General features: G+C 48.3%; 2 protein-coding genes across 5 annotated transcripts in view; both read right to left on the bottom strand.

Moving 5' to 3' along the window:
• Positions 1-1594: 1594 nt before the first annotated feature.
• On the bottom strand, positions 1595-11286 carry KLHL35 (kelch like family member 35). Its single transcript, XM_072340779.1, has 7 exons — positions 11149-11286; positions 9136-10026; positions 7218-7402; positions 6556-6674; positions 6165-6353; positions 5451-5639; positions 1595-4964 (listed from the first exon to the last, which is right to left on the bottom strand). Exons 2-7 carry the CDS (start codon positions 10023-10025, stop codon positions 4776-4778), a joined length of 1761 nt encoding a protein of 586 aa, XP_072196880.1. The 5' UTR covers position 10026; positions 11149-11286; the 3' UTR covers positions 1595-4775.
• Positions 11287-14761: 3475 nt separating this feature from the next.
• The window catches only part of GDPD5 (glycerophosphodiester phosphodiesterase domain containing 5), a 138808-nt gene continuing 128439 nt past the window's right edge, over positions 14762-25130 (bottom strand). For 3 of the 4 annotated variants that reach the window (XM_072327038.1, XM_072327040.1, XM_072327039.1), the window contains exons 14-17: positions 24763-24845; positions 22179-22193; positions 18062-18174; positions 14762-17418 (exon numbers count right to left, since the gene is read on the bottom strand). In XM_072327038.1, coding sequence (XP_072183139.1) covers positions 17303-17418; positions 18062-18174; positions 22179-22193; positions 24763-24845 — 327 coding nt within the window. In that variant the 3' untranslated portion in view covers positions 14762-17302. The remainder of the gene's footprint in view (positions 17419-18061; positions 18175-22178; positions 22194-24762; positions 24846-25130) is intronic. The other variant, XM_072327041.1, reaches the window with a different exon arrangement.

The following is a 25130-nucleotide window of genomic DNA, read 5'->3' as shown; positions in this document are numbered from 1 at the left end:
TTCTTCCCATTAATTCGACACACACATAAATCAGAGAAGGAAATGCTTTGAAAGCATAAAGCTTACAGAGTAACTAGGTACTCAGTGTAGCTATTTTATCAACTAAGTAAGTTTTCTGTTCAATTTGCAGCGTTTAGGACCTGATATCACATGGACCACAGGTTGGAAAACAAGATATAGACCAAGAAACACCTGCTGCTGCTCAATACGGGCATGAGAACCTTCTCTTTGCATTCAAACACAAGCTCTCTCAGTTGAGCCATAACACCACACCTGAGAAGCAGCAGATGGGAACCAACACTTGAAGTCCAACAGCCTGTGTGTCTGCATACAAAACTCAGCTGCATCCCTGAAGAGCTGTGGTGTGGTTATCAGGATGCAGTCCTTGTCACTGCAAACTGGCCAACACTTTCTTCCCCATGAAGAGGGCCTTGAGAGGTCTGGATGACCTTGCTTCTCCTACCATTATTCACGCTTAATGGGAAACAAGTCTAGTCACATCAATAATCTTGCAATGAATCTGATACAGTTCCTCCCCCCTCTGTCTCATACAGGGATATTTAAAGCTAGAGAGACAGCCACTGACACTGCTATTATCTCTGCCCACCAGCTCCCAGCTGGCTACTGTGGCCCTTAATCTGAGTTAATCAGCACAAGCTCATCCTTTCAGATGGGGCTTGCACCCCTGAGCATTGTTCCCCTGCCCTCAATGTTATCATCTCCTGACAGCCAGAAAACTAAATGCAAAGACAGCTTCAGCATCTCCAGGGGTACAGTGATACCCTGCTGTTTTCATTCTGGGAGAGATGTTTGCTCAGCTCCATGTTTTCAAAACAACAATTAGCATAAGCAAAAGTAACCTGGATTTGTTAGGGAGATCAAATGCATCAGGCCTCATGTGGTAGGACAAGGAGGAGCAGGATTCAGCAAAACATCCTAGGACAAGGGGATGACGTGGGGTAAGGGAGATCGCTCTGGAAGCCAAGTCTGTGTGTCACAAGCCAAAAATGGGAGGGAAAGTTTGGGCTCGAGAGAGGTATAAGGGCAGCAAGGGGAGAGAGAGGAGGAATGGAGCCTGAAGGTTGGGACTAGATGGTCTTTGAGGTCTGTCCCAACCCAAGCCATTCTATGAAACGGTTTCTTTGGCCACTGATGGTGTCACAGGCAGGTTGAATTTAGGTTGGAAAAAAAACCCTCAAGATCCCCTAGTGTTTCTATGGTACTCTATCACGCCAAGATAGGAAAGCTTTACCATCTGTTATCTGGCTTGGAAGGATACAGACACTTTAACATTGACTTGGCCATAACCCCAGATATTTAAAGATCTTCCCTTGTAGACCAATAGCAATACCTGGCTGTATGGGTCGGTTGTGGTTGGACCTGATGACCTTTAAGGTCTTTTCCAACCTGAGCAATTCTATGATTCTTGCATTCTCCCCATCCTGAGAGTGAGATATTCTGGTATCCCCAGCAGAGGTTTGGGCATCCCACATATGGCTGCTCCTTAAGCTCCTCTGATGCTTCATTAACGATGTACTTTTAGAGAATCATGAAGTAATATTCACAAATTCAGTTCCTGCAGCAGAATCACCTTGGAGTCAAGAAACACTTTTATTGCGAAGAAAAACAAACTGAATTTCTTCCCTCACCCTCCCCTGCATGCCCACAGCCCTTACAAAATACAAACACATTTCAGGGGTACAACGAATATCACAACCGAGAGCAAGGCAAATGGTTTTGTACCTACACTACAACTTCCACCATGTGTTACAGCTGCTGCAATGCAACACACGTGTCAAAAGCACGTGGGAAAACTGACCAGAACATCTACTCCTTTGATAGAGCTCATTCCTACAACAAGAGATCCCTAGAAGGGTGAAGGAGATCAGGGAAGGCTGTAGAAAGAGATCTTGCAAGAAGAAAGAGATCTCGCAAGAAGGGAGGTGGTGGAGTCACCGACCCTGAGGGTATTCAAGGAATGACTGGATGTTGTGTTGAGGGACGTGGTTTAGTGGGAGCTATTGGTAATAGGGGAACAGTTGGGCTGGATGATTTTTTAGGTCTTTTTCAACATTGGTGATTCTATGATTCTATGAACAGCTCTGTGTCACAGCCATGTTAGCATTTTCCTCACTACTAAACACAAGAGCCATTAAACTCCATGCTTTTGGAAGGCTGGAGTGCTCTCTGTTCCTTGAAGCATCCACAGTGGTTTCCCAAGTACAGCCAGCCCTTCTGAGAACTGGAAACCTCTCCAGCCAGACACACCATGGGGGTAAGGTGGAGACATCCATAAGAGTGAATGACTGAAGTCATAGGGAACAGCTTTTATTTCTATGGGGAGATGGGCTGCAATCTGTGATCCTCACAACATTTTGGCTATAGGAGAATAAAGGCCTCTCTGCTCCTGAAGTCTGTCAACAACTTGAGTTGACAGTTCACACTCTCCTCTGCACTAATTTAATTAAAACGGTGAAAGGTGGCAGTTTCTCCTGAAGTAACCATTTGCATTATAAACATAACTGTGCGTGCAATTTGATTGCAAATTCAATTGCCCTTTGCCAGCTTGGACTTTGTTTTCTCTCCTCAGAGGAATCATAGAACCATTTAGGTTGGAAAGAGCTTCGAGATCCCCAAAGTCCAACCACCCACCCACCCCACTAGACCCACCATTAAACCATCTTCTTAAGCACCACAACCTTTGCTACCATTACATCTCCTTCATATTGCATGAAGGACACAACATACTGCACACAGGCCTTGAGGAGAATGTGAGTCTGAGAATGCACAGAGAACCTTCATAAACAAAACGGCCACTAGCAGCCCTGAGGCCTTTCAGACTATAAGCAGCATTTGGTACATTTTGTGCAAGGAAACACACTGCCCAAACAATGGAAAAGCACAGGTTTCCTAATGAAAAGGAGAGAACAGCATGCCCAGCTACCAGCCGAGCTGAGGTCATCAGCAGGAGCAACTTCTTGCCATGTTTTTCAGGTGATCCTGATACCATCACAAACAAGAGGTGAACATCTCAGAACTCACAGAAGGCAGAGATACAAAAGAGCACCCTAGTAAAATCTACCCATACAGGGGAGGTAGGCAATAGCAGAAGGCTTAAGGTCATCAGAAGATTCTGAGGGGTATCTGGGCCAACAAAGTGTTCTCCTCTGCTTCAGGTAGAGGTCATCAGTGGGAAGAGGAAAGCAAGGCGCACAGAGAGCAGCATCCAGCACCACGCTGCAGAGAGGTGCACCTGTGAATGTACAGGTAATGGGAATCTTTAAGAGATCCCACTCTACATTTAGAAACACTTAAGACCCTAATTGAACAACACGAACATTTACACTCAGAGTAGTGGTGATGCACTGGAACAGGTTGCCCAAGGAGGCTGTGGATGCCCCATCCCTGCAGGCATTCAAGGCCAGGCTGGATGTAGCTCTGGGCAGCCTGGGCTGCTGGTTGGTGACCCTGCACACAGCAGGGGGTTGGAGCTGGATGAGCACTGTGGATCTTTTCAACCCAGGCCATTCTGCCATTCTGTGATACACAAAGCCATCAGAAATTACCAGTTCCAGCCATGGACTACAATATTCACAGCAAAGGCTATGGGTACTCTACCAAATCAGATGTGCTCAGGATCACTTTTGGACCCGGGGTCAAAGCCTTGGAGCAGCACAGTTGGTGCTACTGAACAAAGCGCACATCAGACTCCCAGAAGTGCTCTGTCAAATCCATTCAATATTGAATTTATTTTCCCAGTTGATGGCATCCTTCAAAGCCAAAAGGAGCCAAAGTGCAGATCCATGGTTATCACGCTTCAGGACACTGCATGTACCACCTACACATTATAACTCACCCAACTCTGCTCTCTGAAGAAGAATCTCTTGGCCACATGATTCACTTCTTCCTCAGTGACAAAGTCATCAAGACAGCAGCCCAGCCTTGAAACACACGAGAAGAGACAGCACTCTGTGCTTTCAGGGGATAGACCCTCGTGCAGCATATGCAGAAAGGGCTCAGAGCATGGCCCGTTTAACTGGGCTTTCAGGGATTTAGCAGATAAGTTTTCCTGCTATGAGGCCTCAAACTCAGATGCCCACTGCAGTAGAACTAACTGCTCATGGACATCCGTGACCATTTGGGCAAGCATGGTTTGACACGGGGCTCTAGGGAGCTAAATGCATAAGCATCTGAGGATATGGGATCCTGTAAATGTAATTGTCTCTGTAACAGCTCTGGGTATCAGAGAGAAGCAAATACATGCCCTTGCACCAACAGTACAGAAAACCACGATCTACAACTGTATAAGGAATAAGTAAGTTTCTTTTAACAATAAGGGCAGTGAGGACAGTGATCTGAGCCTGTGGGTTCCCCTCTTCATTGCAGTGAGTGGGACCACACGACCTTCAGGGCTTCCTTTCAACTCAAACCATTCTATAATTCAGGGAAACCTAAAAGAAGTCAAACTCAGCAGTTCCACAGGCTGCAAACCCTGCTTCAATCTGGGGGTGGCAAGGTCTGCAATGCAGCTTTCACACAGCCCAGCACTCTTTCATCCCCTCACCAAGGTCAGCATCAAAACCATTGGCATCATCAGACCCGGAAAAAAAACCAAACTAAAACACGTGTTTGTGTTGCTCAGGGCCTGGTGGGAGCATATCTTCAGTGGCTTATGTCGCCTTTCCCTGCAGAGAGACTGCTATCTGTCCACACACGTGGCCATTGACTCAAGGGGAGGATCTGGATAGGAGAAAGATGCTGTCAAAGCCCCATGGTCATCTGTTCATGTGCTGCAGGATGGTGACGCAGCCGTGGTAGCTGGTACAGCGCTGCAGCGGGGGCTGCTGCTCCACACTCCCCGTTATAGGGTCAAACGTGAACGCTTTGTCTGTGCCTTCCCCATTCTCATCTCGGCCACCCAGGATGTAAATCTTCCCTCCGCACACCGTCAGACCGCAGCTCTCCTGGAAAGCAGAAGGAAAGGCTGTGAGATGAGGAATGGTCCCACAGCTTTGGGCAGTGGGGCTGAGCAGGATGGTATGAGTGCTATGGGCTCAGCCCTCACCTGTCCTGCATGGAGGGAAATAAACAGGATTAGCAGGGAATGGGTACTTCAGTATTATGGTTTGAGCCATGTGAAGAACCTCAAGCCAACGCCAGCTCCCTGGTATATTCACATACAATCTCAGCAAGCAATAGATGGGTACATTTATTCTATGGAGAGAGAAGGCTCATAGCTTCTCCCCTCATATTAGGAAGAGTCCTCATAGGAATATTAGGGATAATTTCTTCACAGCTGCCCAGGGAGGTGGTGGAGCAAGAGAAAGACTGATGTGCGCTGGGTGGCATGGCCTAGAGTGGTCACAGGTGGTTGGATAGTGGTTGGACTAGATGAGCTTATTGGCCTTTCCGACCTTAACAGTTCTATTATTCCTAAATCTTTCTCTTACCAGAGGCCCAGGGAGGGCAGCCACTTCTTTCCAGCTGTCTTTCCTTGGATCATAGCTGAAGATCTTACTGAGGAGCCCACCTACGACATAAATGATGTTGTCCAAGCAGACAGCACTGATGCACCTCTGGTAGAAAGGAGTGGGAGACAAGAGTGTCCACTTGTTGTCTTCTGGATCGTAGCATTGGACCTGGAAGGAGAAATGCAGCTATGGGAGCATAAATGTCCCTCATCTCCCTGCTTGGATAGAGATGATATCCACTAGAAATAAAAGAAAACAGGTTCAGAAACATGGATGGGAGCTCCAGCACGCAGAGGCCAGTGCAGTGATCAAAGGGACAAGGGTCCTAGCATTCCTTCTTCAGCTGGCTGGGGTCTTGGGCAGCTCTTTGGAGGGTCTATGCCTTTAGCTCTCACAGACAGATTATCAGCTGGTCCTAACCAACACAGCACATGGTTAAATATTCTGATATTGAGCTGAGGGCCCTTAGTGTTAGTGCAGCTCAGGTGCCACCTTCCTTGGAAAACCATTATTACAATAAACACCTCCTTCTATTCTTCATGTTCCTTGCTGGCCTTCTTTGATCCTTTGTATTAAAGCACAGTACATGAAAGAAGACCAAAGCTGAGCCGAAACTTCCCATGGGCTTATTTTGCACCTCTTGGTCCTGTTTCTCCCACCCAGCCACCCTCACCCCCCTTGCACCAGCCGTACCTTGTCGGTGTTAGCAGTGTCATCCACAGCGCCACCCAACACGTAGAGCTTGTTCAGGCAGGAGACCACAGCTGCCGAGCTCACAGCTTGTGGCAGCGGAGCCAAGGTGGACCAGCTGTTGGAGAAGGTGTCGTAGCACTCCACGCTGGAGAGGCGGTAGAAACCATCAAAGCCTCCCACAGCGTAGATCTGCCACAAGAAGAGCAAAGCAAGATGGTTAGAAACTCCTGGACTCACCAGCTGGTCTGGTACCATGATTATGTCTTGGTTTTCTCTCCTCAAAACCATCTCTAAATGACCAAGAAAACAAACAAACACTGACAGTGCCTCACTGCACTGGGAATTAGGAAGAAGGAAAGACTGTCCCAAATGGGCTCATTCCAAAACCTACCTTGCCCTGAAGCGTTGCCATTTTGTGCCTCCATCGGCCTTTCTGCAGACAAGCAACCTTGATCCAGACATTCAGCTGGGAGCTCAGCACCCAAACATCATTGCTGCTGATGTGTCCTCCTGAAAAATGGAGGAATGGAGGGCCGGTACAATCCCAAAACCAGTCCCATCACCCTGGCATGCCACTGTTTTATATGGGTCCACCTTGCAGAGGAACAATCTAGGCCAGAATATGGCTGTTGGGTTACTCTCACATAAACTCAGCTTCACAAGGAAGATGCCCTCTGAATTTCAAGGCACTTACTGCACAACTCCATCCCTTCTATGGAGCTCTCCTATAGGTCTTGTATTTTAAATGAAGGATGGGCAGTTGGTGATGTGGTAGGAAACCCTGACAGCACACACCAAAACCAACTCATTCCACTACAAAACACTTTGGATGGATACACAGATAAGCAGGAAGGAAAAGTCTTCCAACAGTGCCATCCTCCCCACAAGGCTAAAATTGTTTCTTGGGACAACAAAATCCAGGCTAAACTTCACTAAGAAATGACTTTGTTCTGGAGCTGGGCTGCAAGTCAATGAGTCCCAACAAACAGACCTAGGAGCAGTTATCCAAACAGAGCTCCAGGTAGGGACTGCAGCTGTTTTAGGACACCTCACCTGATATGTAGACATCATTCTTCAGCGTGCAAGCAGCAAACTCTGACTTGGTGTAGCCAGGCACACTGGAGAGGGCTGTCCACTGCCTGCTCTTTGGGTGATAGAGATCAGTGAAGGGCAGCTTCAGAAGGCCCTTCCTATCACAGCCCCCAATGATGATGATGACTTCTGCCAGCTCCATGAACCTAGAACACGAAAGGCATGGGTAAGTACCTATGTCCCAATCCCATTTAGGATATTGGCAGCACATCCCAGTAGGCAGGGAAGGCTCCTTTCTGTCACCAGCTACCAGTTTTCTAGGCAAATCACTTCACTCGTGCACCTTCCCTCTTGTCTGCACGTTCAAATCTCTCAGCTTGAGTGGGAAAGGGTCCAAACTTCATAGGGAAAGAAAACTGAGAATGACCTTTGAAAGTCCTTTGTGAGATTGCCTCCTGCCCCTCTCCCTCTCCCTTCCTGCACAATGAAGCCTATCACTCAACACACACGGCTGCAAGCATGGAAAGCTGCTCCTGGCAGCCAGCCTGCAACGTGCTCCCTGCCTGGAGAGACGAGTGTTTCCAGGAAATCTCATTTCTCTCCAGCCCTAACAGCAGAGAGCAGACGAGACAGATGGATGGGCAGCAAAACCTTGCCAAGAAGTAGGTGGCAAGAGAGGAACAGCTCTGCAGGAGAAGAGAGGAGAGAAAGGAAGAGGGCAGAATGGGACTTGAAACCATCCCCAGCTCTGTCTCCATTTCTGCAGCCTGAAACGGTTCACTTTAGACCTCAGTGGTAAAAGGAGGGGAGCTAAAATGGGAGTGCTGGGAAGGGGATTTATTCCCAGTGAATTTTAGACTGTGTGCTTGAAGAGAACACCACAGACTGGTACTGGGCAGTTCTTTGTGTAGCGGCCTGTTTTCACTTTCAGCATAGAGAAAACAACTCCAAGCCTCACATCAGACTGAAAGGGCTTAAACCATCCCTGGAGGTTTTAAAAACAACAGGCTCATGTCATGCAGAGTGCCACGGCCTCGAGCAGTCACAGGCATGGGCTGATGGTTGGACTGGATGATTGCTGCGGTCTTCCCAACCTTAATGATTTGTCGATCCCACATCCCCATTCTCCTATGCAAGCTGCTCCACTAAGAGGCAAAAATAAGCTGGGTTCCTTGGTCCAAAGTGCAGAAGAACACATCAATTTGTTCCCACAGCCACCATTCCCCTCTAGAGAAGAATGGGAAGCTTCACAAACCATCCGGCCTGATACAACAAGTCATCCCAGAGCAGAGGTATTCTCAATGGAGCTGTTCATACCTCCACTGGTGTTCTTACCAAGCACGTGCTGAATGTACCAGTATGACCATGAAGTAACAAAGGCTAAAAATATATCTAAGTCTAGAAAAATCCATGTGAAAAAAAAATCACAGAAAAGTGCACATTCCCATACATACCCATCCCCAGAAATCCTTTACATTTTCCAGTCTATACTGCCAGCTGCCTGGGTTGGAATTTCTTTATCTTCATGTCAATCAATAAATCAGAGGTACAGAATTTGGGGTGCCTAGGTAGCTACTTGGACTGCAACGCCTTTTATTTCCCCTAGACATTAATTACTGACCCAACAGCTACGTCTTTGAGCCAGGCAGTGTGCTGATGACTAGAAGGCTAAAGTGAAGTAAAGTCATAGAATGGTTGGATTGGAAGGGATCTTAAAACCCACTCAGCCTCAACCCCTGCCATGGAATGGGTGTCAGCCACCAGCCCAGGTTGCCCAGGGCCCCCATTGGTGGCCTCAGACACCTCCAGGGATGGGGCACCACAGCTTTGGGCAGCAGTGATGGGACTTCACCACCTCTGGGGAAATAATTTCCTCCTCATATCTGACATAAATCTCCCTTCTTCATGGCGGTCTAGGGAAGACGACATTGGGTTTTACCTTCTGGGCCTTGATCTCAAAGAGCTGACCTCGTTCCCTAGGATGTAGTACTTGCGGGCTTCGTGCAGCAGAGGGATGCACTCCTTTGAGTCCTGGATGAGCTCATCCATTTCCACCTTCTCCAGGAAGTAGGTGGGGTTGAGCAGTGGCAGACGCACGTGCTCAAGGAGATCCTTCAAGGCTCCCTTACGGGCAGGTACGTCGTGCCGTACCCAGCGCATGACAGCTTCAAAGACCACCTCCTCCTTGGGGACCACCAGCTGCTCATCGGACAAATACTCAACCAGCTCCTTCACACCCATCTCTAGGAACTCTTCATGGCACGACACCTCCACGAAACACTCCAGCATGAACCTCTTGCTTTTTTCTGTCAGGGAAGCGATGGAGAACGAATCGGCAAACTTCATGATGCCCAAACAATTGCAGGGGTGAAGCTGGCCTTCAAGGAAGCTGATGCAAGCATCCCTAAGCTTGGAGATCTGCAGCAAGTCAGACAGTTCCAAGATGCCTTCAACATTGTCCTCCTGAATGACAATGTTCCCCCCATACATATAGTCAAGAAGGAGAGACATGGTGGAAGCAGAAATCTTCTGGATGTTGATGATGTTCTGGTGGCCTTCCTTGAGATTGCCACCAAACATGGCCTGGAAATAAGTGCTGTTGGCTGACAGAGTAGCACGGTGGCAGGGGAATTCTTGTCCATCGATTAACAACACCACATCTGTGAAGATGCCACCACGCCGGTAGGCGTTCAGTGTCTGGAGGATTTGTTCAGCATGGCAGGACCCATTGCAGAGCTTCACGTGCAGCTGCTCTTTGCTTGTGTCACGCGTTGCATTTTCCAGGCTACTCGTCCTGTAGCTTGATTCTTCTTTCATCATTCGATGCATCCTGATTGGGAAGCAGTGAAGGAGACAACAGATCAGACTGTTAATTAAAATATCCGACCACAGTATCCAACAGCACTGTGATTTCTGCATCTTGGTGGCACCAGACAGTACAGATTCCAGCCAAAATCCGGACAGATTTTATCCTCATCCTCCATAACCAACGTTATCTCAGAAACAAAACCCAGATGTGGCCTGTAGGATATCCCCAACCCCATCCCAGCACACCACACTCTTCTGCTTTTAGATGTTTCTTTATAAGACAGTTGCTTTACCCTGTCTGTGCCGTATTAACAACTCCCACACTGTTTCCTTTCTTTCTCACATCACAAAGCTCCTGTCAAGCTTGTTTCCTCACCCAGACAAATTCAAACCATCCGTGGTGCACTACTTCTTCCCAAGAAGCATCCCAACCAATTGCTGCTTCACAGACACAAGGTCCTATGAGGAACTGAATCTAGGTCCCCCCCTGCTTGCCCAACTGCTGCATCAGTTTCATGTTAAATGAGAGGCATAGCAATGCCAACACTTATCTTTTAAGCGCACAGCACAGGGCCAGCACCAGGCTTCCAGGTGGGGTATCAGCAAGGGCAACCCTACTGCTGCCATGGGGGCACTGCAGAGACTTGAGGGGCAGCGAGGCAGAGAATCGAGCTCTACATAAATCCCTAAACAAAGCTGGGGGAATGGGTGGAGGCTCCAGACCTCCCAGTTGGCACTGAGAAGTGCTCAGGCAGCAGAAGGGGGAACGCTGTCAGTTCAAAGTGATTTAGAGAAAGTTACAACAAAGGCGGTATGGTGAACTCTGCGACTTGCCGGCACGCGCAGCTCCAGCCAAAGGAGGCAAACATCCCCATTTCATCATTTCTCACCCCGACCTGTGCAAATTTCCAAGCCCCTGCTGTCAGCAAGCTTACGAAGAGAGACCTCCCTGGATAAACCCAAAGTTCCTTCCCCTTCTCATCTACCCAGGATACCAGCTCCAAGAAGAGAGTGGGATTCTCCCACTGCCCTTACCCACACACGCTCTGCATCACTCCCTCCATCCCAATATTGCATAGTGGTAAACTCTGTATATGTAAGGAGAAAGCTCTCCCAGCTGTTAGCACAAGAATCTCAACATTACCTGGCCCAAAGGTTGAGTCCTCCAGGTGGAACCTAATGAACACAGCCTCCCTTGCGGAGAGCTCCCATCCACGCTGGGGTTCTGTGCAGAGATGAGTCCCCTCCACTAAGCACGCTCAGCCTGTCTCTGGCAATGCTTAGGGAAGCACAAAAGCATTGCCTTTATGCTCTCTGCTGAAGAGGTGGGGGAGAAATCTGCTTTTGTTTCTCCGCCCGGAGAGCTACAGGGCATTAGCCATGCAGCTGTCAATAACAGCCAGCCTGGGAGGAGCCAGGGAAAATTCGTGGAGGATCGGGGAAAATAGAGCACACCAGGGCAGCTTATGAGGGACGAGCCATCTGGAGAGCAAATTGGGGTCCAGGTGGAATAATTCATTTGATAGAGACTCCAGCTTGCTGGAAACCGTGCTAAATCCAATAAATAAAGTACAGCTCTGAGAGCAAAACGGGGCATCTCTAACAGGGATAGATTGTGTCAGGCAGGAGACACAGTGCCCCTCGTTAATGTGTGATAATTAGGTAATTAGATCTACAAGGACAGACAGGAGGGTTTGCCCCATGTGACTCTCAGCAGTCTTCCCTCCAACTCAATCCCATTGCTGGCTGAAGCTCATAGCAAGGAGCAAAGCAGCCCTGAGCTGGCTCCATAGAGTAACCATCAACCTCAATACTGCCAAACTCCTTGATGCAACTCAGCCTGTACCCTCCCTTTCCCAGCATCACTTTGTATTACTTCATTCTAAGCAGAAATGCAAAGAACAACCAACCCTGCGTTGTTGCTGTCCCAGTAAAGTCATCTTTTCTTGGAGCACCATCTCTGTGCTTTCCAGCTGGATCCCTTCTGCTCCTCTCCCATCAGTGGGATGCAGGGCACAAGCTGGCATCCTGCTCATGGCCAGCATTTGCACATGAATTGGCAGCAACCTGGAAAAGACTTTGGTTTCCCAGCCTCTGATGTGGGCTCAGGGGACTGGGGAGTTTGGTCTCAGGACCTTCCATCCCCAATTGAGTTGGCTCCGGTGGGCGCCATCCAGGGTGGGTGGGTGGGTGGAGAGGGTCATCAGCACAATGAGCAGCACAGCATTGATCCTTCTCTTTGGGACGAACAGACCTCCTGAGTACAGGAAACCCTTCGCTGAAGTTGTAAAGCTATTGACACCTTGCCAACCAACCTGAAAGCAACCCCCAGCTTTCAGCAAGGCATGCAGCAGCCTGCTGGTAAGTTGTTGTAAATGCACCAATTGACTGTGAATTGACTTTCTGGATTGCAGCTGACCCTGTGTTCGTGCCACCTATTAGCACGTTTTCATAGGCAGCCACTGTGCTTAGCCCTGGATCTATTCCTGTGCTATCACTGCGCCCCAACATGGCTGTCACTGTGCGAAGGCTGCGCTACAGCCCATGCTTATGGTCCTATTGCATGAAACTGAGGGCATTAAATACCCCAGAGGTCTACAAAAGGACACTGGGTGTCTAATAGGCAGCCCTGGAGGATGAACACCTGGTGCAGGGGCAAGAGTTCATCCTCTCATTAGCTCCCAGTGCCCTGGGTCTCCTCCCAGTGTAGATGCAGACACCAGAAGCAGTGAGTTGGGATCCCTATTGCACTGTAAAATACCTTGTTCACATTAAAGATGATCAACCCATGGCACGTGGTCTACAGGAGCCACTGGGCTCAAAGCTACGTGCATTTAAAAAGACACAAAGGGGAAATTAATGTTTGTGGAGCCAGAACTGTGGGAAAAACTCTTTGTGAATGAGGAATGAAAGGAACAACAAAGTAATTGTGTCAGAAAAAGAAAAAATAGGAAGGGGAAGGGATGCAGCTAAACAAAAAAGAAAACAAGTAGAAAAGAGGGAAGGCAAGAGAGCTTTGGATAAATCAGGTAATGGAGATCATAGGGAGGGAGATCATTCGGACCTGACCACACCATCACAGAATCAAGAAGGTTGGAAAACACCACTCAGAACCCCAACCCCAACCCAACCCCACCATTACCACTGCCCACGTCCCTCAGTGTCACATCCCCATGGCTCTGGAATGGCCAACCAGAACAAGCCTTCAGTCCTGTGTCACTGCTGCCACTCACAGCACAGCTGGACTTTCCATGCCCACTTTTTGTAAGCTCTGAGCCACTGCATCATATGAAGGCTTTTAGCAGGGATGTAAGAGATGCTTTGTATGGCAGGTTACTGTAGAACTATGGTATGGCCATGCCAGCATAACCTCCCAGACCCCAGAACTACAGCTCTACCAGTAAAGTGATTGCGCCACCATGGTTTCCAGGTTCTATGGGAGCTATCACAGCTGTGCCACTAAGCTTGTATGAATAAGGGCAGTTCTAGAGAAGAAGAAAGAGTTAAATAGCAGAATGTTGGCTGTCCCAAGCCATTTGGGCTTAGAGCCAGCAGCCAGTTCTCAGTTCTTTTATTTGAACAACAGACACGGGCTACATGACTCTCTTTGCTCTCCCTTTGACTTTTTAGTGTCTTTCCCAAGGGTACAGCAATCACAGCCTCCCATTATAGATTATTCAGTACTGTGGAAATCAGGAGCTCTCCCTCTTCCCCTTAGGGCAGTTTTATTTTTCGCTCTCAGATGGTATTCCCTGAGCCAGTCGAATCCTTGACACAGAACTGACTATCAGTCACCAACCAATGAGATACCGTTGTGTTTTCTTTAATCCCTTTCATCTGTCCCTTAATGCAGCCATTCATGGGTTGGAGAAAACAGCTGATTAACAAGGAAGAATCGCAGGCTGGCCCAGACGAGATCCCCTCCTAACCCAAAGCACCCACTGTCTGCAGCTGGGAGCAGATCCTGGGCTGAAGAAATAGAGCAAACACCAAGCAAGCCCTTCCTTTAATACATGCTTTCAGCAAAGAACTGCTCAAGGACTTCTCAAGCTGGATCTTACATCCAGGCTGTTGTGTTTAATAAGTGCTAATGGACATAAGAGCCAATTATTCCTCTTCAAATGTGCTTATGTTTTTTGGTCTTCGCAGCACCCTGGGGCAATGACGTGCACAGTGTGCATTAGAAATGAATTGCTTCCCATTTGTTTGGCTTAAGACTGCTGCCAGACCAGCAACAGTGGTGCATCATTGTCCCCATGTGGCCATGAGCACCAAATATTTTTTATATATATGTATATATATATAAGTCAAGGTGTGGGTCTGCAGTGTCGCATCGTTTCCACTTGACTGCTTGTCAACTGCTGTTGGATAAAACATGGACAGGAGGGAGGATGCAGCACAATACTGACCTCAGAAAGGAGAATCTCCAAACCTTCCTCTGGTCATAGAATCATTCATGTTAGAAAAGACTTCCCAGATCCCCAAGCCCAACCCTACCCATCCCACTGACCACGTCCTTCAGTGCCTCATCTCCACGGTTCTGGAACCCCTGCATGGACAGTGACTCTCCCACCTCCCTCGGCAGCTGCAAAGCGCATTTCCACTCTTTTAGAGATGAAGCAGAACTTGTTCCTAATTCCCAACCCGAGGTCAGACCTCGAGGTTCTCTCACAAAGCACAAAAAGCAGAAACACGAGGGTCAATGCAAGAAGAGCACTTTGCAAGCGAGCCCAAAACACACAAGAAGATGACAGACCGGCAGGGGGATACTGACAGTTTATTTCACAGAGCACGGCAGGGTTCATTTTGGTCTAGCTCTATTTTCATCAAAAAAAGTATATTCCTTAAAAAAAAAACAACAACAACAAAAAAAAAGGAAGTAGCAAATCTTCAGGACGGTAACAGTCGGTGCATTACGCATTGAGTCCGGGTCTCATCATCAAAAAATGAACTGTGAAGACAATGACTCTTGGTTGGATTGCTTTTAACACCTCCAAGCTTGTAAGCACATCACCTTTCAATACTGTCATCGCTGAGGATAAAAACAGAACATGCAGGTGATTATCAACAGATGCCAAGATTCAGCAGCAGCTCTCAATGGCAATGACCATCCGCCAGGAACGCTTCAGTGCAGCGCCTCATTAAGGGTAGAAGCAACTTTTATCCCAAAAGCCTTCAAATCCACCAAAACCTTGCGATTCTGCATGGAAAAAAATTAACCACCCACCATGTTTCACAGCCTCAAGAGAATTCCATACAGAAGATGAGTATTTGGGGAGGATAAGAGGGAGCGTGGGCGAGGGACTCATTCCATCTACATTCATGAGAACCCGCGGTAGGTGCAGACAAATTGAAGTCTCAATTTGTGCTGCTTGGAAGGTGCGTTCTAAAGCATCACAATTCATATTTGTTTACTTGCATTATTAATAGAGGTATGTTCCTTATGTCGCTTTGGCATCCCTATACACAGCTGCAATGACCACTTCTGCACTCTTAATTCTTACGCACCGAACCCAAGATTCTGAGGTTTCAATATGCTACTTCAGTACATTCAAGATTCAAAACTCCAGTGCTGCCACCACGAGGACGACCTGCTCGAGCCTGATTGCTGTGGCATCCCCCAAACCTCCCTTCTCTCCTACAAGGCGGTTTCTCCCAGGGCTCAGCAAGCAGGCTCAGCTCAAAGCCTGAGCTTTGGGTCCCATTTCTTCCATGGGAAACAGCTCCTGGCATTTCCAAGGTGGAACACACCAAGCTTCAAAGGAAGCCTGTGCTTAATGGGATTTCCCACTTTGCATATTGTACCAACCAAGTTCTGGTGAGGGAAGGAGTGACCCAACACCAGAAGGCCACAGGGACCGAGCCAGGAGCCACTCACATCACTGTCAGGCTTCCAGCTGCATTTGGCTGCCTTGGGAACCACACAAACAGCACAGTGACCCCAAAACAGGCTCTGCCCAGTGAGACCCCGCAGACTGAGAGCAGGAAGCTGAGCATCCCACCCCTGGTGGATAAAACACAGCTGCCATCAGTGTGGTTTCTAAGCTTTATTTCATGTTTCTTTAAACCTCTGCTCCAGGATTTTGGTTTCAAGCCTTTTGCACTGGGAGTGTGCAACTGCTGCAAGACCATTGCTCCTCTGCAGGATGCCGACATGCAGCTTTAAAGATGCTGGTTTTAAAGCAAGTAGGAAACACCTCCTTGCGGGAATAAATTACTTCCCTGGGCTACTTCAGCTTCCAAACTATTTACATCTCCTTCACCCAGGGGCATCTGTAGGGCACAGAGGGGCTCACCGCTGCTCCTCCTCCTCCTCCTGCACGGATGCAGCAAAGTAAGGAGCTACTGCAAATGCAGACGCTCTTTAGCCAGATGGGAGCAGAGACAGTGCCCATGGCATTGCTTTGGGCAAACCATCCAGGTGCCCAACTCATGGAGAAGATAGAAAAAGAACAACAAAACCAAAGCGTTGCTGCCAGCAGAGGCCAATCTGCAGCTACCGCCCAGGATTTGCCTACGGACAATCCAAGAAGGCCATTTTTTCTGTCAACATCCAAGTTTTGGGGATGGGGAACGGGACAGAGAGAAGTGACCAAGCCTCTGAGCCAGTGCAGCTCTTCCAGCTCTGAACTCCAACATGGAAGAGCAGTGCCATCTCCTCTCCAAGGAAAGCTTCTCTCCTCCAAGCAGCCTCCTGTTCAATTACAGCTAACACTTCATTGCCCAGGAAGGGGAAGGATAAGGATGGGGATTGGAGGGGGAAGGGGAACAAAAATAAAACAAGGAAAACAGAGAAAAAAAAGAATGACACTTCACGAGAACTTCACAACGTACAGTTTAAACAACTCAGCTACACACTCGACGCATCAAGGGAAGGAATGGAGCAGGGTGGGGGGAACTGTCCCAAACTCCCCCCCGGGGAGACTCAGGCTGTCACATCAAGGTTCAAATAACTTCAGCCATAACGTGGAGGGTTTAATGAACACGGTATTTCCACTCATGCCCTGGAAAAATTACACTCAAGAAATAAAACAAAAGCAAAAAAAAGACAAAAAAAAAGACAAAAAAGTCAGATTTTCTACATATTTACAAAAAAAAACAAAAACAAAAACAACAAAACAAGCCCCTCAATCTCATAAGCAGAGAGGTGGAGCAGCCACTGATGGTGGAATGGGGAGGGATCTCTGCCCGGCCAGCAGTTCCTCAAAGTTTCCCATCCCATGGCAAGCAGGAGAGCGCAGCTCTCGTTGCTGGAGCGAACGCGGGGTTGGCCACACGTGGGGTTGGGCTGGAGCCCCTCAGTCCATCCGCAGCCTGGTGCCCCGATGATCCGTGGGGGTGACCATCTCGTTGGCATAGCCGTTTTCAGAGCAGAGGGACAGCTCGTCTGTGGTCTCCACGCCGTTGTTGATCTCTGGGGAGGGCAAAGGAGGGGAGGTTGTTATCACAGTGGTGCAAGATGCAGGAGACCCTCATGGATGAGCAGCCAGTAAAATCATAGTTATCGCCTAGGTTGGAAAGGACCTTCAAGATGATCCAGTCCCACCACCAGCCTGACCTCCCAAGTCCCATCACTAAACCACATCCCTTAGTGCCACATCCATGCCCCTTAAGTTCCACGAGGGATGGGGACTCTGCCACTTCCCTGGGCAGTGCTCTGCATTTCTCAACCACCGTTACTGTGAAGAACTTCCTAACATCCAATCTGAATCTCTCCTGATGCAACTTGAGACTGAGATCCATCTTATCCTAAAGGGAATTCCTCCTGGCTTCAGTAGCATTAGCCCTATTTAAAATCCAGTTGTGAATTACCTCCAAACTGGAGCTCTTCTCTAAGTTTCAGACCCTGTAAGCTCCACCACCGTCAGAAGCAAAACTGAACCTTGCCATATATGTGATGCTATGCCACAGGCTGAATTATTCACCAATAATAGAGCCCAAGGTCCTGCACTTGGTGATCACAGAGGTCTTTGCCAACATTAATGACTCTGAGACTCTACCTCCTCTGTCAGCAGAGGATGAAGCAAAGAGCTGTGACTGACAGCCCCAATCCATACCCGAGAAGATCAGCTTCTCCTTCATGATCTTGACATCCCGACTGGACCGGCGGACGGCAGCGCTGAGCATGATCTGCTCTGGGTTGTAGGTCCTGATGCTTCCTAAGCGCCACCTGCAAGAGAAGAAGGGGATATCAGGGGCTGGGTCTCCCCAACCCTAAGAGCATCCTCAAAGCGGTCACCAACACCGGGAAGACCAACTCCCAGAGGCCCTCAATGCTTTCGTGCCCTTGTACCTACGCAACCCCGCATGGCAGGAGGATGTTCAGACATGAGTGTGTGGTCTTAGGGAGGGTACAAACATAAAAAGGAGCCATCTCTAAACTGCCTTCAGCATCCCAACCCCACTAATTTCAACAAGGACTACAGGCACCCAAAACCTCTCTGCACCACATCACAACTGCCCTAAGGAGGTGAACTATTTTGACTCTTAGAGTGATTACGAGGGAACAGAGTCCGAGCCAAGTGAAGAAACTTCTTTTTCCTCGCTGCATGTCATGCTCACATTTGTAGGAGAAGAGAACTCAAAAGAGAAGTTCGAGTCTCAGACCTAAGACATGCAGCAAAGACATCAGCATGAGATGCTTGGAGGGAGAGCATGAGCACTCTCAGTGCAGGTAGGTCATTATGTACAATGCCCCTGAATGGAACGTAACCCAGGGCAGCTCGCTCCCCAGCTGCCAGCTCTTTGCTTCAATGCTTCCAACCCAAAACACGCTTTAATTCTTTTTCCCTTTGGCTTCACCAAAAATTTCCATCACACGAATGACAACATGAAGCCGATGAGAACCTGGTTTCACATTAACATCAGCCAGGCTTTTTGTTCTAAAAGTGCACGTAAAGAAAAGGCAACAACAGCGGCAAAGCTAAGTAGGGCTTTGCTTTTAAAGCTCTTTTTCACCCCGTGAGCATCTCTGTATCACAGATCCTCAAAGGAAATACAGGAATTGGAAGAATATTTCCTTCAAACAAAGGGGAATTGGGGCTCAGTGGGTTTTCACAGCCCCCAACCCACCAATTTGTTCCACCTCCTGCACACAGAGGAAGGCTCCCCTCATCCCCATTCTCCCTGCCAGAGTCAGGGATGTAAGAAAGCTCTTGGGTGGAAAAATAGCAGATTTAGGGCGGCCGATGGATTTTCTGATCTTCTGGCACCATCTAGTGGTTTACCCATCGAATAAAAATGTGATATTTTCTGGTTTTCATTGTGTTTGGTTGTTTTTTTTTCCTCCTTGTTTCTTTTGGGTCAGGGCAAGTGACAGCTGCCTTCTCTTACATTTCTAAGCCTCTCCCCCCCCCAGGAGCAGATCTGAGAAGTTTCACACCTCTCCAGTCTGGGCCCACAGCACGGGCCTGAAACAATCATAGATGAGGTCCCGATGTTGTTCCATTCAAAATAAAATGAATTACAAGGAATCTATCTGGTGTTGATTTCCATGGTTTCCACTCTTTCCTTCTCCCCCCTCCCCATACCCAAATCCCAATGGGTGACACCACACTGTACGGATGAAGACAGGGCTCTGCTACAGAGGGAAGATGGGGTGGGATGGGATGGGGTGGGATGGCCACAGTGCACAGCTCATGGCCCTATGGACAGAAGCGACCCAGAAGCAGCGCGAGGAGGTGGAGAAGATACTAAAGCCCCCCCAAAAACCCCAACAAACAAAACCCCAAAACCACGATTTTTATCATTATCGTCTGATCTGAGATAATTTAACTTGGAAGATTATCATTTCTTCCCTTATTGTCCTACAGAGGCAGATCCTGCTCAGATCAGTACATGCACAGGGTCTCACAGGGTAAGAAATTCCTTAATCAGGACCAAAACACTTTGTCACCATTCTGGGTCTTCCCTGTGCCCACAGCATTAAGACATGGCGCATCAAGTTGGGTTGCATGGCCTAGAGGCATTGGTGATCTCTTGCTCATGGGCTTGAGACATCCCACAGAGGGCATGGGCCCCTTTAGGGCACAGAGCCCTGGACAGGATGCCCCAGCTCAAGCATTCTGACAGCTCTTGCACCACCTCTCTGGGTAAAATTTGTGCACACACCTGAGCTGAAGCACACTGACTCCAGGTACCCTCTGAGTTCTCTCCCTTAACATTTTCTGGCCCTTTTCTGGGCTAGTATGGAGTGTTAGTAGGTCCAGTCAGGACTTCCTGAGCATTCAGGAGGGAATTTCAGCTCCAGGTAAGAGAAGCAGAGCAGGGCTCATAGCTAGGATGTATTTTCAAATGGAACACACCCAAGGAGCAACATCAAAACCAGCCCAAATTTGCAAGGGTTCATGCAATTACTCAGTTAGCTTCTACAGCTGCTTGCAGCCCCATGCAAAGCAAACCAAGCTCCCAACACCACCCCCTCTTAGCAGAGGTGCCATCAGTCTATTTAACCACGATGCAACACCACTCTATGCTGCATGAAACATTTTCCGCTGAGCTCAATAGACTTAGGGTCACCAGGAAGCTTATTTAATAGGAAATAACACCTCTCCTACCCCCTTGGACTCTGTTGTGACCGGTCACATGTGCAAAAAGGGCAGCCCAGAGCAGGGCTCGTTGTGTCAGACAGACAGCAGGTTGGTCGTGTTCTGGGAGGCATCAAAGCAGACCAGACGGACATGGGGTAGGAACAGACTAAAAAATACTGGGACAACAACACAGAGACAGCACACACCATGTTAGGGCCATGACTGGGGTGCTCAGGTTGAGGAGAAATGGAAGGGAAAGGTGATGGGAAAGGACAGACTGGGGACAGAGTTGGTGGGTACCAAGGTCATAAAATGGTAGTGAGCAAAGAGCCAAGCCAGACATAACCACACAGTCCCCATCCTGCTATTCATAGGATCATACAAAGACTTGGGTTGGAAGGGACCCCACAGATCATCAAGTTCCAACCCCCCACCACAGTCACGGACACCAACCTCCAGATCTGGTATAAGACCAGGTTGCCCAGGGCCCCATCCAGTCTGGTCTTGAACACCTCCATTGCTCCTGTCTAAAGCCTGACCAACTCCTCCATGCCTCTCTCTCATCTCCCCACCCACATGAAAAATGCCAGAGAGCAATGGAGAGTTGAAAGGAGGAGGGCACTCCACCTCCTTGGCCCCAAAGCCAGTCCCATTTTGGTGAGGTGACGCGAGGATGAAACACTGCAATTCCAAGTACCTGGTGGAACAGGTGATGCTTCCAGATGGCCAACCCCGACCCCAAAGGTGGTGGGTAGGGGAAGAGGGGGGCTGAGCACGCATAGGGAGGAGCCAGTCCTCAAAAATGCAACCCCATGGTGCCAAGCAGAAGGAATGGAGAAGGTAACATGGAGAGTTTGGTGTGAGTTTGGACATGGTAAAGGCTTCACTGCAGAAAGGTGACAGTGCTTCCCTCCAATGGGATGAGAACTACCACTGAGAAAACAGTCAACGCAAGGAGGAATTTGGGTTGTCAATTTATGGCACTTCAAATCCCAAATCCCAGGCTCATTCCATTCCTGGGTACAAGGTTGTTTTTATCTTCAGACTGTATTTCCAGTTTCCTAGTAGTGTAACTGGGAAAAGCCTCCAAAGCTCCAATGAGTGCAGAGGTCATTGAGCCAAACCTGCTCAGCTGTTAGCCCCGTTCATTAACTCCCAGTCTGGAGAACTGATCCTAAATATAATTGAATAGGATACATTTTCATGTTACTTAGAATTAGGTAGCTTAAAGAGGTTGGTCCCAAAAAACCTCTGGTAAATGCAGGAAGAGCACATTTTGCAGTGAAATAATTTCCATGGAGAAAGCATCATCTCCATGGGGAACTGCCCGGTTTCAACACACTGCAGGACCTCAGAACAGGGCTTTTTTAAAGGGCAGCAACTTCGATCTTTGTAACAAAAAGTCAGATTGCCTTCAAAGCATCCATCAGCTTCAGCATCAGGCTCCCGTGGTGCTCATGGCTATGGACCATGCAATGTTCTGACTCTAATGGTCCCCTTGTGAAGCCAGATGTTTGAAAGCATCATGGAAAAGCTGCGTCCCTCACTGTCTATCTGCAGTGAAGCCGTAGCAGAGAGGGAGAAAAGAAAGAGAGAAAGGAAGGCTGAATGAAAAAGAGAAAGAGGAGGAAAGCACCAGAATTACCTGATCATGTGATAGCTGTGAGATGCCAGAATGCAGCAGAGAGAGAAAGAGGAGGAACATGCACAACAGTCAGAGCAGTAAGAAAATAAACAAGGCAAAGAGGCAAAAAAGAGATTGGTTAGAAGTCATCACAGTTGGTATTTCCCTCCTGGAGAGCCTGCCACGATCCTGTTCCCAGAGCTGAAGTAGAAGAGCAGGAGCGATCCCTGCCCTATGGAGGAGAGACAAGCCATGCGGAGGAGAGAGACGAGCACATCGAAGCAGTGCCTCTGATCCCACCCACCCCCTCATCCTTGCATGGAGGAAGCAGCCCCGTTTTGCCCCAAAAAGAACTTCAGGAAAAAAATACACACACATACACACACAAAAATAATGCTAACACAAAAACACACGACATATTGAAGGCTAAATATCAAGCCCCACTTCCTGGAGCTGAATTGTGTCAGCAGGGAGTCGATAGGCAATCCAGCTGAGACTTGTTTCAGGCACAGACTCGGTGCTGATACCCATTCTTCTGCATGGTGAAGCAGCCATGAGGAGCAAGGAAACGAGCATCTCCTAAGTGGGATGCACAAAGCAGGAGCTCTCGGGAGGGCGAGTCTTTTGCTGTAGAAAATCCAACTTCTGATGCTGGAGTTATTCTCCTTCCTTCCACTGACTTGGGGTTCAGCTGTCCCAAAGGAGAGAAATCCCACAGTCCTTCCACCCCTCACCCTACTTCCTCTCTCCCTGTTCCACCAAACCACCTCCAAGCTGGAAAGGGAGAGGAGCAGTCCATCCATCAGAATGCCCACGTAGCAGACCTACAGCCTCCAGTATGACTCAGTTTAAGTCTTTTGGATGTGGTCTTCTGGATGTGATAAGAGAAAACCTGCCAAACCAGCTCTGGGAGATGATGCAAAACTCTTCAAATAGTGATGGGTCAGTGGTTGGACTGGATGATCTCAGAGGTCTTTCCCAACCTTAGTGATTCTATGAAGTATTTCATTGCCATTGACTTTTTAGCTCTTGACAGAAGAGCACTAAGGAGCTCAGCCCCTGCTTCAGCCTCCTCAGTGCACTTCTGCCTGAGAAATAAAGGCCTGAAGAACAGGGAAATCTCTTACTAAACCCACTGATGAATCTGAGGGAGTAGAGGAAGCTTCCAGACAACACAGCCACAATGTCTACCCGGAGGAAAGCTTTAACTGGATGCAATTTGAATCACCAGGCTTCTGAGTCAAATGACAAACGCATTGGTAGATCTCATGTAGGCCATCGGTTTTGTTAAGTGTTGGTAAATCGAATCAGAGAGGGGTCTGAATCTGCTTCTCATTCTATTGTGCTGTGCCGGAATGGGTGACCTACTGGGCACTGGTCTACCAGCCTGGGACTGCGCGGGTTGCAAATATAGAAGGATATAATTATCAACAGACCCAACATATGGCCTGAAGTCAAGTCCATAGCAGGTGTTGGCAGGAGCAACAGCCTGCTTTAAGGTGGTGAAAATGCCCAGGTAATTATCTGCCCTGGGGAGGGAAAGGGATTGCTGCAAGCAGACGATCTGGGTCATCATGACAGCAAGATTACTGGCTCATAAAGCTGAAGGAAATGAAATTGCTACTCCTAACACAAAGGCAGTTTGGAGATCAAGAAAGAAGGAAAGCACAAGCCTCTTGCTGTCTCTAGTGTAGTGCTTTGTGCATGCTAAAGCAGAAGAGATTACAAAGCCGGGTGAAGAGAGAGATGCAATTTCAAAATGACATTTTCCCAAGGGAAGGCTGCTGCTTCTCACTGGAGGAAGAGCATTTCTCCTCCTGAGCTCGTGCTCTCCCAGAGAGGGTTATTTCAGTGTCATCACTGACAGCTAAAGTGCCCCTCAGGAGAGCAGGCACATCACCAGGAGGACACCGTCATTTCCTCCCTTATAATCAAGAGGGTGGTTTGGCCAGCTCTACCATTAGCAAGTTGATTTATCTCCTACTGATTCATCAGTGTTTTAAGCTTGTCGTGCTCCCAGCCTTTCTGCACCACATCCGTGTGTTTGGGGTCCTAAAGGCTTGTGCCTCCATGTTGCCTTTGAAAAAAGGGGATTTTTTTTCTCCAAGCATCCAATTGGGCAACTGATTGGATCTGCTGAGCTGCAACGGTTTCGCATCACTTACACGTCTCTCTTCATCCTAATAGAAACCAACTACTTCTAGGAAAACTAAAAGACAACCCCGTTGTAAAAGCTGCAATTGTGGAAGCTCAAACTATTTCCTCTCCTTCTCCCAAAGTATTTAAACCCCTTGAAGTCCATTTCCCCAAAGGCACTGAAGGTTTCTCTCCCACGCACATTTATGCGAAGAGCAGGGAGTCCGCCATTCCTGTTGTGAGATCTCTTACTCCTTTTAAAAGCACTGACTTCATCACATTCAAATGTCATCTCCGAAGTGGAATTAATTCCTGTTTGCAGTCTCTGTAGGAATTTTGCATCAGTAGTTTTCCTGCTATGGCAATCCACGCTCTTGAGGAGCACCGCAGTCCCCTCTTCCACCCCACACCCCCAGTGAAATCACACACCACAAATACACGAGAGTTGAGCCACAGCGATGCTACTTACTTCTGGAATATAAAAACTCCTACAATTACGACAAATGAAATGAGATCAGACGTGATCCAGATGAGGCGGTACTCGTCTGGAGGCTGGAAGACAAAGAACAGGAGCAGATCTTCAAGCTGTTGTATATGCACAGGGAGACCATAACATTGCTGAAGTTACCACCAGGGCAGAAAGAAAAGCACAGAGCTGCAGGGGTCACAGATAAATCATGTTGATGACATTTCTACTGTTAGCCTGTCACTCGAGATGGCGTTATTGGGAAGCAAACAGGAAGAGCTCTAAGCTTTAATAAGCACTTTGCACGTGCTGATGTTTTCTCAGAGCTTTGTGAGCTGGAAGTTCCCCATCTCAGCTCTTACCTCAAGGTG

This window comes from Excalfactoria chinensis, chromosome 1 (genome assembly GCF_039878825.1).
Source record: "Excalfactoria chinensis isolate bCotChi1 chromosome 1, bCotChi1.hap2, whole genome shotgun sequence".
NCBI classification, from domain to species: Eukaryota; Metazoa; Chordata; class Aves; order Galliformes; family Phasianidae; genus Excalfactoria; species Excalfactoria chinensis.
The sequence above is the reverse complement of the archived record's forward strand: the minus strand, read 5'-3'. Positions and strand labels throughout refer to the sequence as shown.

Bases quoted from the DNA above. Each gene is read 5' to 3' on its own strand.
- KLHL35 (XM_072340779.1), bottom strand. From the start codon at position 10,025: ATGCATCGAATGATGAAAGAAGAATCAAGCTACAGGACGAGTAGCCTG. The intron at 7,403-9,135 runs GTAAAACCCAAT...TTCGTGTTCTAG, and splicing joins TTGAGATCAAGGCCCAGAAG to GTTCATGGAGCTGGCAGAAG. The intron at 5,640-6,164 runs GTACGGCTGGTG...TTCTCCTTCCAG, and splicing joins ACACTGCTAACACCGACAAG to GTCCAATGCTACGATCCAGA.